The sequence below is a fragment of the Micropterus salmoides genome, unplaced genomic scaffold (assembly GCF_014851395.1).
Source record: "Micropterus salmoides isolate LMB-PRFRI ecotype aquatic unplaced genomic scaffold, ASM1485139v1 Ms_hic_scaffold_1, whole genome shotgun sequence".
In the NCBI taxonomy this organism is placed as follows: Eukaryota; Metazoa; Chordata; class Actinopteri; order Centrarchiformes; family Centrarchidae; genus Micropterus; species Micropterus salmoides.
In genome coordinates, this window is record NW_024040040.1 from 11,148,481 (window position 1) to 11,164,234 (window position 15,754).

The 15,754-nt window shown below is 42.6% G+C and overlaps 1 protein-coding gene across 1 annotated transcript; it reads left to right on the forward strand.

Moving 5' to 3' along the window:
* Nucleotides 1-7,441: 7,441 nt before the first annotated feature.
* LOC119902178 (SLIT and NTRK-like protein 1) lies at nucleotides 7,442-13,309 on the forward strand. The gene has a single exon (XM_038718192.1). It carries the CDS (start codon nucleotides 8,655-8,657, stop codon nucleotides 10,767-10,769), a length of 2,115 nt encoding a protein of 704 aa, XP_038574120.1. The 5' UTR covers nucleotides 7,442-8,654; the 3' UTR covers nucleotides 10,770-13,309.
* The last annotated feature ends 2,445 nt before the right edge of the window (nucleotides 13,310-15,754 follow it).

The following is a 15,754-nucleotide window of genomic DNA, read 5'->3' on the forward strand; positions in this document are numbered from 1 at the left end:
GTATAGCAAATGAAAGAATCCATTGTTTTCAGCCATGTTTTACAGTTGGCTTGTCAGACAACCTTGAAAGTCATATTTGTTTGAAAATGATGTTCAGAAGCAAAAATAATGTAATCAACACAAGTCATGAAGTATAAAGCTGATAAAATGTTGCTGTTGAAGAGCAGTGTCCAGGATTCTCTCATGACCACTAGATTTAATATATGATAGGACCAGGAAATGACCTGTCTCTGTAGTCGTTTCAAGGGAAAGACAGGTGAAATTTGGTAAAGGGATTGTGTTTCTGTGGAAAGAGTCCTGGTATGACAACTTAATTCATAGACCTTTTGACAGATGGGCGTAAAAGATAACATGTTTAAGGTTTTAAATAAAATAAAACACCTGGTTTAATTCCTCCCAACATATCCGCAAAGAGCAATTTTCAAAAACAAATTATGTATTGTTGCTACAACGCAAAACACATAAAAACATTTACATATATGTCTTTCTTTAGAGAGCACCCTGCCCAGGCACTGACGCTGTAAAGATCATCAAACCCTCAGATGGAAAACAAATAACATGTGAGGGATCACAGATCACCTCTCGAGCCTTACAGAGGAAAGAAAAGTGCTTGGAAAAGAGTTCAAATTTGGCTTTTAAGTCACAGTGAATAGATGATCGTTTTACTAGCGTGTGATAAACTCTTCAATCGTTTGAGCCTTAATTAAGTTTTTTAGATTTTCTATGTGGGCGGAGCGGTTCTCCCCGTGTCGGCGTCGGTTCTCTCTGGGTTCTCCGGCTTCCTCCCACCATCCAAAGACATGCTGACTAGGTTAACTGATGTCTCCAAATTTGTCCTTAGGTGTGAGTGGTTGTTTGTCTATGTGTGGCCCTGCAATGGACTGGCAACCTGTCCAGGGTGTACCCCGCCTTTCGCCCGATGTAAGCTGGGATTGCCCCCGCGACCCTGTACGCAGGATAAGCATTTGACAATGGATGGATGGATATTTCCTATTTGAACGCTGTGATTTTGACCCTTGCCCTCTTCATTTGTGAGTGCTTGTCACGTTACTTGTAAAGAAGAAGTAAATGTAAAAACGAGAAGAAAAGTGTTACAGTTATTAATTTCTTTTCTCCATAGGCTGCAGGATTGAGCCCATCTTCTGGTGCATTGTGGGCATTTTCTATACAAAGCCAACCAATCCAGACGAACATCCACTTGTCTCTCGCTGTTAGACTCACATTTATCACAAATGGGTTGTGGAAGTAAGGAGCACTTCTTTTCATATGATTTCTTGCCACTCTGTTCCAAGTGGAGGGAGAAGGGAAAAAACTACTGCCTCAGTAGTGATGGACTGGCTGCCATGGTACAAAAAAAAAAGGAAAGCCGGTGGTGTTAATCGTAGCATCTTAAAACACAGGACTTGGGCTCTGTCAGTTAAAAGGATCATTGTGTGCCTCACACTACATCAAATGCTTAAGTGTGGATTTTTGGAGGCTGACTGGGTAATGTGTTAAAAGTTTAAAAGCTTAATTGTCAAAAATGTATTGTAAAGGAGCACATATTATACACATTTTTCCTTTCAACTGAAATTATATATAATTATTAGTTTGTGTATGTTTATGTACATCCGCAAAATCACAATTCCTCTGTTTATGTACTTTTTTTGTTTCACTTGCTTTGGCAATGTAAACGTCCCATGCCAATAAAGTCCCTCTGAACTGAATTGAATTGAATTGAGGGGAGGACTCTGTTTCATTGCCAAACCCTTAAAAGGCTTCAAAAGCAAACACATCACTTGCTGAATACCAGAAAGCTAGGTCCCTCAAACAAGATTGAGGCCAGGCTTTTATATAGAAATGTTTACATGGCCATATATATATATATATGTAACATTTTTTCAGAAGCAGACAATATGCTGCTGGCTGCCTGAGCATGAGAGATGGCAGTACTATAAAAAAAAACAATTAAGAAATGAAAAACATCTTTTTCCTTTATGGCATGTCTGTCAGGGGTGGTGTTTTTGATTTTTCACTTTGTTTTTTCAGTGTTTCACATGCAATGGGTAACACGTGGGAACAAAACAGAAATCAACATATCCGTAAACAGCAGAAACAACAGCAAGGACTACTGAATAAACTCAGTCTACTCCAATGCAGATTGTTGCTGGCCATTCACAACTAAAATACATGCCGTGGGGAACAAGGTTCCTTGCAATACATTAGATAATCTCTCATAAGGAAATATTAACGTATCACACCACACTGATAAAGTAGATGGATGTACAGTAAATCAAGCAAAACACGGATGGCGGCATTATACCAAACTTTGCGCCAAGTCTGGTCTTAGGTGAACACCAAAATCCTGTTCCCGGCAATGCTTAACATTCATTGTAGTCTTACAATCAATTAAGTTATCAGTGGAGGTAATCACTTTCTTATCAACTGTTAACGCTTTCGTAATAAGATCATAAAGAATGTTCAACCTCCTGCCACTTAAAATGCAGAACTGAGTTCAAATAACTCCTGATTGGTAGGTAGCAATGAAAGAGTGTTTGAAGAATATGAAACTCTTCCTGTAATTACTGAAAAGATTTAAATGTGTCATGCTGCAATGCCAGCAGCCCTCCAGTCCCTAAATCTGACATCTGCACAAGTATATTCAAGTTAGAATTATTGACACAGGGTGCTACGCAATTCAACGACTAAAACTGTCTTTCATCTTAGCCTGCAAGCTAACAAAAGGAAGGTCTGACATTGATACATTAAGACCTATTTATATACATTCTAAATCTGCAAGTGAGAGCTGACTTTGTTAACCCTTTATTGCTTTTTATTGCTTTTTAAAGCACTTTGCAGACTGCAATGTCATGAGGCATCGGTATAGTGTTTCAAAGCTATAATCAAATAATTCTCCTTTCAGGCAAGTGACTAACACTAATGTCAGACTTCTGTCATATTGTGAGAACAGGACGTTCAGATGGTTTTCATGAAGAAAACTTCTTTTTTAGTGCAGCAAAAACAAAGGTGGTGGCAGGGGGTTGTGGATGAAGTTTGTGGATAGTTGCATATAGATTTACAGTCAAACATTCTGCTGAATTCCCTTGCAGGGTCACCGCTCAATACATCGGGAGCAGTGCTGCTGCCTCTGCCAATAGTTGTATTGACTTCCAGTCTGCACTTGACCCATCTTTTTTTGTACATGACACATCTGCAAGACCTTTGCTGCATAATTTATATAAAAAAAAAGGTGTTACAAAGGGATTCAAACAAAGGAACCGTTTGACTGCCGTTTTTGAGAAAATAAAAGGTTCTTTTTTTATTAAGACTTCCCTTTCAACCCCACATAACATAACTTTTTTCATTTGAGATGTATAATCCTGTTATTTTAAACATCATTACAGATAATTAGTCAGTGATATCAAACCTGATCTTTTACTCATTAACCTACATCTCAGTTGGCTGAAATGATGATTTGGCACCCTGTTCCTGTGCATTATAAAATCCAAAAAATTAAAAGTTTGGCAGGGTGTCAGATAACACTTCTTCAAGCTCACCTAATCTACTTGCTGATCAAACGTTATTTACTCCCAAAGCATGAATCGCCACAAGCCATGCCTTATTTTGAATACTGTCTGTGCACACTGAACATTCTGATGTGAAAACAAGCTTAACATGGCTCCTGACCTTTCTGTAATTACCCTTGGAGTACTTCAAGTCTCTCAAAACTCTCCTGTCTTTTGAGCCCTGGGAGAGAGTTCTTCTCCCGAAGACGAGTGTGCACATCTGGAGGGAAGCAGAGCAAAGCTGATGTGGCATGTGTTAGCACCCCACCCCTTCCAAAATAAAAGTAAAAAATCTCAGCGGGGGATTCGGATGCCAAGGGCAAGGATCATATCTGCTGTTTGACGAGACGATCTGCTGAAAACTGCTGAATGGAGAGGTTTTAGAATTAGCAGCACGGTTTGTTGTTCTACCCAGTTCTTAATCATTTTGAGAGAGAAGAAAAATAAGTCAGGCCAGAGGGAAGGTCAAGCAGATTTTCCAACAAGAAACATGGTGGCTTAGCCTGAAAAAATCCTAGGATTCTTTAAGTATGCCTCTCTCGGGGGAAGGATTAAAGTTGAAAGTGTCTCCAAGCATCTCAAAATTGTTAATAATTACATTCACTCCAGGTGACAAAAAAATTTGTCAAACCATGACAAACATGTCACTTAGCGCCACTGGTGACTGCCAATAATGGCTGTTTAGATGTGAGTGGCAGAATGGGAGAGGGAAATTGCACGCAATCTTGTAGCACAACACCGCTGCCTGATTGGATGCTATTGATTGGCTTGGTTTTTCCTCTATGGTGACAGTGCCATGCAAACGATTACTAAAAAGTGTTCGAAAATACAATCACTGTTAAACTATCTGAATTGTTTGGTTTCACAAAGCAATACAATTATCTTAAAGACAGAGCGTCACAGTCACTCCGGCATGTCAATAACAATATTAAAGCCACAAAATGGACAAAACCATCAGGACAATAACAACATATTCTAAACACGTACCTCACACACACACTTTTACACCTTTTATTTTTTACCAAGATGTTCTGCAACTTCTTGGTCACAAGCAGTCTCTTAAAATGAAATATATTTAAAATGTTGGATAGGAAGAGGATACAATCTCACTACTGCCATGTTCTAAAGAAACCACATGTTTTTTTATTCCACATATTCTTTGTCCTTGTTGAAACCCACCTACATTGCCCACAATGCAACTTGACTTCTCACAGTTCAGTCGGAGATTCAGATGCTTTTAGCCTTGAGCCTCAAGCAGCGATGAGGAACGGGCTACAGAGGTCTGTACGCCTCCAAATTTAAAAAAAAGGTTTTTAACAATCTGACTTTTAGTCTCATGCCCCAACTGACGATGAACCAAGTGACATGACTTGAAGACATTTATCAGATTTCACACAGCTCCCTCTGGGCTTTTTACAACTTTTTTTTCTCACATATGCAGCTGTACTCCCCAAGACCTGTAAACAGACTTTGGTATTGGTGGAGATCTGTTAAGTTTTCATCATTCCTTGCTCAGTGACATGGTGGTACCTCTCAGGGTTTCTGGTTCAGTAACTCACTGTGTGTCTATGGGGAACTGTAAAGTGCCCTTTCTTAAATCCTGCTTTGGACAGACGTATTTCTCTTGGGGGATCAATACGTGGAACTCAAAATGGAGCATGACTGGGATCAGTTTAAAATCAAGTTGATATAGCGAGGGATCAGTCAGTCGTATGGTCCCAGATGATCTGGTGCTTGTCATTGAGTTTAATGGTCATACTATTGTACCCGTGTGTTTTGTGTTGCATTCTATATTGTAAAGACCATCTAGGGGCATTGCAAACTAGTTCAGGCTATGCAAGCTATGGTATGTGGCATTGGTTCATGTTATATACTTGTCCCTATTAAAACAAACACTATATATACACTACATACATGCCTTCACCTTGACTGCATGTGCTACTTGGACTCGAAACTGAGTTGTGTTGTTTGCCCGGCGACCATGTGTGCAAGTGACGTATGAGCTGCTATGGTCTCACGTCACACTAATGCAATTAGACAGTATCTGTATCACATCACGGTGCTGAGCCCCATGCAATCATTCCTTACAGTACATTAAACTATATTATTCTCATTGGTGAGAGAAATACTATTGATGTTGTACTTAAGTTAAAGTACTGAAAATAGGAAATGACCTGTCTCTGTAGTCGTTTCAAGTAGGGAAAGACAGGTGAAAAGGGATCGTGTTTCTGTGGAAAGAGTCCTGGTATGACTACTTAATTCATAGACCTTTTGACAGATGGGCGTAAAAGATAACAAGTTAAGGTTTTAAATAAAATAAAACACCTGGTTTAATTCCTCCCAACATATCCGCAAAGAGCAATTTTCAAAAACAAATTATGTATTGTTGCTACAACGCAAAACACATAAAAACATTTACATATATGTCTTTCTTTAGAGAGCACCCTGCCCAGGCACTGACGCTGTAAAGATCATCAAACCCTCAGATGGAAAACAAATAACATGTGAGGGATCACAGATCACCTCTCGAGCCTTACAGAGGAAAGAAAAGTGCTTGGAAAAGAGTTCAAATTTGGCTTTTAAGTCACAGTGAATAGATGATCGTTTTACTAGCGTGTGATAAACTCTTCAATCGTTTGAGCCTTAATTAAGTTTTTTAGATTTTCTATGTGGGCGGAGCGGTTCTCCCCGTGTCGGCGTCGGTTCTCTCTGGGTTCTCCGGCTTCCTCCCACCATCCAAAGACATGCTGACTAGGTTAACTGATGTCTCCAAATTTGTCCTTAGGTGTGAGTGGTTGTTTGTCTATGTGTGGCCCTGCAATGGACTAGCAACCTGTCCAGGGTGTACCCCGCCTTTCGCCCGATGTAAGCTGGGATTGCCCCCGCGACCCTGTACGCAGGATAAGCATTTGACAATGGATGGATGGATATTTCCTATTTGAACGCTGTGATTTTGACCCTTGCCCTCTTCATTTGTGAGTGCTTGTCACGTTACTTGTAAAGAAGAAGTAAATGTAAAAACGAGAAGAAAAGTGTTACAGTTATTAATTTCTTTTCTCCATAGGCTGCAGGATTGAGCCCATCTTCTGGTGCATTGTGGGCATTTTCTATCCAAAGCCAACCAATCCAGACGTGGCACAAGTACAGTACTTCAGTAAATGTACGTATTACATTCCAACACTGGTTATTTTTGTGGTTTTAGCCCTTTGGTTTTATGTCACATGCCATGAAGACACTGAAAATATCCTGTGTGCGCTCTGTTTAACGCTATGGAGACAAAGTCATCTGATAAAAGAGACAGAGGCAAGTGGGGGGAAAAAACAAGATTGGATGGACAGAAAGAGAGACACAAAGTGAAACAAGGGAACAAATTAAGGAGCCAGACAAGCCAACAGGTAGGCAGACCGGTTGACAAGCAACAGCAGAAAAAAAGCATACAGACAGACAGACAGGTAGGTAGGTGGGTAGGGAGAAATCATAACCATTCAATGGACCATAATGGGAGTGCTTTACAGCCCTATGTAGGTGGTCCTAATGATGTTTTCCTTATTGCAAGCACCACTGATGCTTTCCTGGATTCTCCGGACTCCCATTGTTTTGGTATCTTATTGTACTGTGTGTGTGTGCGTGTGTGTGTGTGTGTGTGTGTGTGTGTGTCTCAGAGAGAGAGAGGATATTTAACTTAGCATCCCATTTTCGGTCCTGCTCTTAATTCCAACTGAACACTGCAGATGGAGGAGGGTGTGTGTGTGTGTGTGTGTGGGGGGGGGGGGGGGGGGGGCAATGGTGGACAAGTACCTCAACTCTCATGTGCACCCCCCCTCAGCTGATGTAATACTCTCCAACTATGGAGAATAACACGAATCGATATCAGATGAGAATCTGTTCAAACCACTTCCCCCTTTTCTTTCAGTTGTAGATCTATTTTTGCAAAGGACTTTATATTTCGGGGGGAGGAAAAAAATGAAAGAAAAACGTCACGCACACATGCGCATATAGGGTGCCACACTGACGCATCGTTTGTTGTATAGTCAACTATTTTTTGCTGGACTGAGGCATGCCTGTAGCGAATTGTTGTTTTTACCGCATTCAACAGTGTTTTCAAAGCAAGGGGCGAAAGTCAAGACTGGAACAGTGGAGGCTTGTAGCGCGAAAAGGAGAGAGATCCGCTTTATCCTTTAAGAATAAGGGGGGTAATTTCACGCTTTGAACTGAGGTATCACCATCCTAATGTGAAATCTCACCAGTGTTCTCGACGATGCCGACTTGGACACTTTTACTATGGAGCTGCGAGCTTTGAGAGTGAAAACACGAATTTACAGTAGGAGTCTGGCTCGGTGGCAGAAACCTCTTTTTGCGGTTATGGAGGGAAATAACCAACACATCAAAAAGTGTGATTAAAAAAAAATCTCACCCCTATATGTGGATTGATTTCCCCCCCTTGCTCTCTCTTCTCGGCATTCCCTCAGTCAGTCGACGGATTTTTGCCATTACAGCTCAGTAGAGGGTGTCAGATTATTCTTAGAGCACCGCGCTAGGATGAACACTGTCTCCGCATCCCTCTTTTTGTGATCTCCCCGAATCGCCACAAAAAAAAGGGGGTGAACGAGCGAGACAAGACGCCGAAGGATGTAAGGGGGGATGCGGGTGTTTTGCAGCCGTGGGATCGCCTCTGAAGCTCCAGCGCAGGGTGTGAATTCAGCACCAGGGGTAGAGGGAACAGCTCCCGACGCCGCAACACGCAGCACGATTCGGCGAGAAGAAGGCACGGATTTGTTAATTGTTTTCCCCTGCCAAGGTCAGTCTTAGAAGAACTGAGAGAAAAAAAAGCCAAAAGATGTGTTGGACTCTACTGTTACTGGCTGTTTTTGATATTTATCATAAACACGCGGAGGCTCTGAGGATTCAGTCGATGTGAAAGAGACGTTTATGTGGTCATTTTCGAACTGGAAGTCTGGACACAAGTGCAGGTTAGATGCAGCATGGATCTGTTCTAAAACGACTGCCTTATCCTCTCCCTAAATGTCTATATCTTATTTTTTGCCCCCTGTATACTAAATTCACAGCTCGTATGTCTTGAAACCGGGAATGAATTGTCCACGTTGAAAAATGCTGCTTTGGATTGTTCTGCTGAATGCGGCTCTTTGTGTTGCTAGTGGAAATGTTACAAGGGACGTTTGTAAGGAGCAGATATGCTCATGCAACGAGATAGAGGGAGATCTGCACATAGACTGCGAAAAAAGGAGCTTCACCACTCTGCAGCATTTGACTGGCCCCAGCTCGCAGTTTTATCACCTGCTGTTGCACGGGAATTCTCTATCCAGGCTATTTCCCAACGAGTTCGCCAACTTTTACAATGCTGTGAGCCTGCATTTGGAAAACAATGGCTTGCACGACATTGTCCCCGGCGCCTTCCTGGGGCTGCAGCTGGTGAAAAGGCTGCACATCAATAACAATAAGATAAGATCATTTAGGAAGAGTACATTTCTGGGGTTAGACGACTTGGAATATCTCCAAGCTGATTTTAATCTACTAAGGGATATTGACCCCGCTGTTTTCAGGGACCTAAATAAACTTGAAGTGTTAATTCTTAACGACAACCTCATCAGTGCACTACCTATAAACGTGTTTCAACATGTGCCCATTACGCATCTCGACCTGCGGGGGAACCGAATCAAAACGTTGCCTTATGAGGGAATCCTTGAACAAATACCGGGCATTGCGGAGGTTTTGTTGGAGGATAACCCGTGGGACTGTAACTGCGACCTGGTTTCTCTTAAGGAATGGCTGGAGAACATACCGCATAACGCGCTTATTGGGAGGGTGATATGCGAGGCTCCCACCAGGCTGCAAGGGAGCGACTTAAACGAGACGTCAGAAGCGGAGCTGTGCCCTTCACAGAGCGGCGGCGTAGACACCAGCCTGGTCGCCCCTCCCACCCAGGAGGAGATCTCGGAGACCGCGGCCCATGGCCCGCGTCCCACGCCTTACAAGCCCAACGGAGACGCCAGCGGGCCCCCGACGCCTGGCGGCCACGGACCCAAGAGCCGCTCCAAATCTCGTGAGAACTGGCAGCTGAAAACTAAGCCCACTCCGGTGCTGACAGGTGTGAACGGGGACAGAGAGCAGCTGCACAACGTGACGTGCCCCCAGCCCTGCAACTGCAAGCTGGTCGGCTCCAGACAGGGACTGGGGGTCAACTGCGAGGGCAAAAAGATCGAGAGCTTATCCAACCTCAAGCCTAAGCCCTTGGCCGCTCACGAACTGAACATGAGAGATAACAACATACACGCAGTGAAAAAGAACCAGCTGCTCGGCTACTCCAGCCTCAACCTGCTTGATCTGGGTGGGAACAACATCAAGGTGATTGACAACGGCACTTTCCAAAACCAGAGCGAGCTGAGATGGCTGTATATGGATAAGAACTACCTGGATACGCTGATAGCAGAGATGTTCGTGGGCCTTGTGAATCTGGAATATCTCAGTTTGGAATACAACGACATCCAGCTGATAGTGGCAGGTGCATTCGGCCCCATGCCAAATCTGAGGGTTCTGTTCCTCAATAACAACTTGCTGAAATCTTTACCCGTGGATGCTTTCCTTGGGATTTCTTTATCCAAAATTAGTCTGCATAATAATTATTTCCCCTATCTCCCCGTGGCTGGCGTGTTAGACCAGCTCAATTCAATCATACAGATCGATCTGCACGGGAATCCGTGGGATTGCTCGTGCAACATCGTGCCCTTCAAGCAGTGGACGGAAAAACTCGGGGCCGATGTGATAGTGAGCGATCTCAAGTGCGAGTCCCCGGAAGAGTTTTGGAAACGAGATTTCCGCTACGTCCGGAACGACCTCATGTGCCCCAAACTCTATGACAGAACCTCTCCCACCTCCCTGGCCAAAAACAGCACTTTCACCCTGGACTCGGGGACGCGTTCGAACTCTTATTTGGAGCCGAACAGGGTCTCCATCTCGGTGCTCGTCCCCGGGTTGCTGTTGGTGTTTGTCACGTCGGCTTTCACTGTTGTAGGAATGCTTGTGTTCATTTTGCGGAATCGAAAGAGATCAAAGCGGAGGGACGGGAATTCTTCCGCCTCCGAGATCAATTCCTTACAGACAGTGTGTGACTCGTCTTATTGGCACAGCGGGCCTTATAACGCAGACGGGAGCGCGCACCGGGGCTTCGACTGCAGCACGCATCTCTCCACGACAAATGATGCGTAAAGGGACTCTATTATACTCTATAGTACAAAAAGCCTAAACCAGACAGGATTACAAACAGTCACGCAGACAGACTGACATACATAAATGACTCAAACAGCAAGCATCACCCGCTTTTGTTCATCACAGGCGAACACAGACTTGTTTATGTCTTGTTTGCTCCAGTTGAACCAAGTAAGTCCGTCTGCTGCTGCACAGGACCCACTCTGTAATATATGTATATGCCAAGCCCCCCTGGCTAAAACCCCTCCCTCCCTCCTTCCTCCTAGTTCTGCTATTTGCCGCAATCGGACTACGGATCTGTGTGAGACAGAAAAGAGGGAGAAAGGGGGAGCGAGGGAGAGGGAGTGTGTGTGTGTGAGAGAGAGAGAGCGAGAGAGCGAGAGAGAAAGGGACAGACAGAGAGAGATCGAGGACCGAGGACTCGGGGAATGGTGCACGAACGCATGATTGTAAATGTAAATACTCGGACCGATGTATCATAATGTGCATGATGATATTTCGCATGGTTTCAACACACACACGACGGCGAGGAACCATAACCACCATAACCAACAAAGAAGCAAACTCGACCCTTTTCATGTTATATCAATATGACGACAGTATATAGATATTAAGAATTATATATGACTATTACAAAGTGCCATTTCTCTATTTTTTGTGAACCTGCAGTTAGGATTTGTATTTGTTGTTTTAAACTTGTTTGGAGAAAAGAGAAGAAAAAAAACACAATAACGCATAGTGATGACTATCGGGAAAGGAACGATGGAAGTGAAGCTGTCAGTGCATGTTATTTTCTGTTTGTTATCATTTGATTGTCGATAAATATTGGGGTTATTTATACCGTACTAGATGGCGCAGATTAAATCCATGTCTGCGCAGTCATCATCTCCTTTATGAATGTAAACTGTGTTACTTTATGGTGTGCCAATTGTTGACTTTCAGATATTCAGACATGCAGATGAGCATGACCAATTAACGTCACTCAGATGCTTATGCTGCAAAGTTAATGTAGCTAAAATAACAGTTCCGTGGTTTTGTGTGTCAATGAATATAGCCTGCTTTGGGTGAGAGGAAGAAAAACAACAAAAAAACAAGTCATTTAAATGGGGGGTTTATACCATCATATTTTTTCAACAACTGAGCAAAGAAGTGTTTTCAATTGAGCTATGTAGGTATAATTGGATCAATGTAAACAGCGCAGGTAGACTGATATAGAATAGAATGCTTTTTTAATGTCAGAAAAAAGTATTCCTCCACAAAAAAAGCTTATGGCTATGATTCACTTTCATCATATTGTGAGCTTTTGTAAAGCCATCTAATCTTGTCCAAATAAGAGAACTGAAACTCACTGTATTTACTACAAAATGTGCTTGAAATAGGCTGTTTTTTGTTTGTTTTTTTTGGGATGGTGAGGGGAGGGGGGCACACAGACACATACAGCGAAGGTAATTTGATAATGCAAGATGCCTTTTTCAATTCAGCATTTTGAACTTGAGATGCTCCTCTGGGGAAGGGGAGGGTCGCATGGTTTTTGTGGGCTCATGAAAACAGTGCCATGACTGAATAGCTGTTTTGCAGAGCTCAGCTGTCGGGTCTGCTGCTTAGCCTATACTGCTTTAACTGGACGTGGATTTGGGGGAAGAAACAAAACAAACAAAACGAAAAAGCATTAAAATGTTGCAGTGTTCCAAAATTTCACATTTGCTTGGCTACGTCGCATTTTTCTTAATTAATAATGAAATAGTCCAGTGCAGAAAACCACTCTAAGATGCCTAATTTAGACAAGATTTCAGCATAATTTGGCAAAAATCTGCCATGGCCATAATGAGCGTGTACAGAGTTGATGTGAGATGGGCTTATACCCCCTAACTCTCCTTCCCCCCTCACCCTCTTTCCCCCAGCTAGTAGGCCTGCAGTATCCCCCGGTATACATACTAGCGCTGTCCATGGTGCTGAATCACTTCTCCCACTTTCTTTGTCTGCCTGCCCCTTGTCCATGTGTATGTTTGTGCACGCAGGACCGTGTGTGTGTGTGAGTGAGTGAGTGAGTGAGTGAGAGGGAGAGAGAGAGTGTTCCATGACCCTTTGCATGTATGTTTATATACCCTTATTTCGCCTACTGTCACCCCTCCCTCTTCCCCTTCCCAAATAAGTAACCACGCGCAGCTTGACCTTGAGGATTAACATCTCAGCAGACCTGTGACAAACACTCATCATCATCACCTCCCTGCATTTTTGTCCATCCACCTTGCTTCCACCTCCACTACTCCCCCCACCCCCGGCTTTTCTGTCCAATCACAAATGGGGAAGGGGAAGGGGTGGGGGGGGTAACTATGTGTCTCTTCTGTGGAGTATTACTGTGCCACAGCCCACTGATGATTTGTCATAATTTTCAAACGCTGTGTTTCAAAGTTACATTTATATGCTTTGCGATATTTGACCTGCTTCTATTTTGTTAAATAAAGTGTGGTTGAGGTTGAGTAAAAAAAATGTTTGCTTTTAGGCACTTTCATTGGATTTGACTGAGTTGGTGTAATGAGACATGTGACAGGTTTGATTTATCGCCTGTTCATATTATTTTGCATTCTTTATATCCTGAAGGGTTTACATTTAGTTAAAGCGTGTCTTTGTTCTTCACTATGGGAAGTAATGTCAAAAAAGGTAAAACCGATGATATTTCACCCCCCTACACTAGAGTGTAGTTTTTTTCATTGTATATCATATTTTCATATCACATTATCTTTAGAGGATTTAATCATTATTCTTGGGTGTTAGTTCCTCGGTACCCTGGAGAGAAAATGACACATTTAGATTCTTGCTGCAGTGCTGCCTGTATTGTTATACAATGCCCAACACCACAAAAAGAATGTGAATGTATTAGGTCCTTTTAGGGGTATGTAAACCTGAAATCTGAGATAGCTGGATTTGAGTATCAAAAATATTTAACAATAATTTTAACTGGTGTATAAGAAGTCAAAATTCAGAAATCTACACTATCGCATTATTGTATTGCTCTGGGATTTAATATCACTGCTGTTATCCAGTGTCTAAATATATGGACACCTATTACTTTTAATGGAAAAATGCAAAAGTAATTTGTTGTGTGGCAGTGGTATACTTTCATCAAATCGGATGATAGAGCTTCACAACATTGCACTTCCTCTGTTTGAACCCATTAGAGATTGTTTTCTGTCAGGTGTGCCTGTGCTGTCGCCGTGTGTGACTCAGTGTCTAACGGTAGGACCCATTTATTAATGCAATGGATAATAGCTGTTGGAAACACAGCGGAGTGGAGTAGCTTCTTTTACATGCTGGGCACACAGCACTACAACACTGTTGTGGCCCAGCACGCCTGCCGTAGTTCGTGTGATAGTCCCCCCGAGGATCTGGCAGTTGATGCAACGCTTTCAGCAGGGATAACATCATCCACACACCTCATACACTCTGCTTTGGTGTAAGTCTCAATGGTCTCACTTTACGTTGAGGCCATTTAATCCTTAGGGTATGGAAAACACTTTGTGTGTGTTCTGTATTTTGGAAGCAGTGTTTTCTTTGCTTCAGGGTTACTTCTCAGGTAGAAAAAATATCTGTAGCTGTTTTGGCTGATTAGTCATCAGTTGCAATTCCCAGCATGAACACCCACTACCAGCATTATCTCTTGTTTTGTGCTACCTCAGGCACATCTGCATTGTTGGCTGTATTGCACTTGTTTTTGCTGAAAGCTTATTCTTTGACGGTAACAACTTTGACAACTGGCCACAAGATCTCAAGCAGGTAGCATTTGAAACTAATTACACTGGAAATGAAAATGATGATAATCCGTCACTCAGCATAATTGTCGACTTGCTTGTCATGTCGTGGATTAGTGCTGAGTTACAAATGATGAGCACGCTGGGGGAACAGAAATCAATCCGACCAAACTGAAACACCAGTCTTTCCCTTTAATTTGTGCTAAAGCAACAGTGGCTACCTTTTATCTGGCTCCCAGTGGTCGGAGTCAGTGTGTCTGCTCTTGTTGAGGTTTTGTAAAAAAACCCCAAAGATTTTAAGCTTGGATATTAGCCTTTGATGTCAGCTTTGATGAAAGTCCCATGTGTTGCACTGAAAAGTTGCCAGTAGTCCTGCACTTCCAAACTCTGTAGCTACAGCAACCATTTCTGCTAGTTTTAGTCCATGAGGGTGTGTAATAGTGATTATCTGGCACTATCCCCAGAGATTTCTTGGTGTTACTCCCAGATATTATTATTAGTCCATCCACTGCAAAGAACTTAGCCTATAAGTCTCAGTAGTTGGGTTTTATCAGCAGTTATGTTCTTTGTGAGCCACAATAGTTATGGTATACCCTCCACACTATAATGTTATGCTTGGAATCAGTGCTTGGGCTTTGGCGTTGGCTTGAATGCACACATATGCAGTTGTTTTACATGAAAGGAAACACAGCAGTGTGACAAGCAGGTTGTGTAATCATAGTGCTTGTTAATACGCCTTTCAGTATGCAAACGTTTCCTATAAAAAGGTCTCCAATATGATTACATCAACAAAGCAAATTCTTTAGTGGGTAAACCTGTGTTTGTACTGGGTAGGACACGTGAAACTTTGCTCAATGTACTTTTTCAACACAATCACTGGAAGTCATATACAGAGTGGCATATACAGAGTCGTATATTGTTGTATATTTGGCTTTATGACAACTAAACTAGAGCTGGAGTATAGGCTGGACTTTAGATCACAACCTGGCTGCAACAAAGCAGCAAGCAGCACTACCTTAAATAACTTAACTAAAACATCCATACTTTTCAGGCAGTGCTGTGCTCTAGGAGTTCAAACGTGGGCAGATGAATCAATCAAACCACAAGGAGTTTGGATACATCAAACCTTACTCATATTCCATGTCTTGCCAGACAGACTATAGAGCAAGCATCCTGAGTAATTGATAGGATCTCAACTCATAATTGACCCAGATTTGGTGTCAGCCCACTGCGCAC

What these genes read in the sequence shown, in the direction of transcription:
- LOC119902178 (XM_038718192.1), top strand. Translation starts at nt 8,655, where the DNA reads ATGCTGCTTTGGATTGTTCTGCTGAATGCGGCTCTTTGTGTTGCTAGT.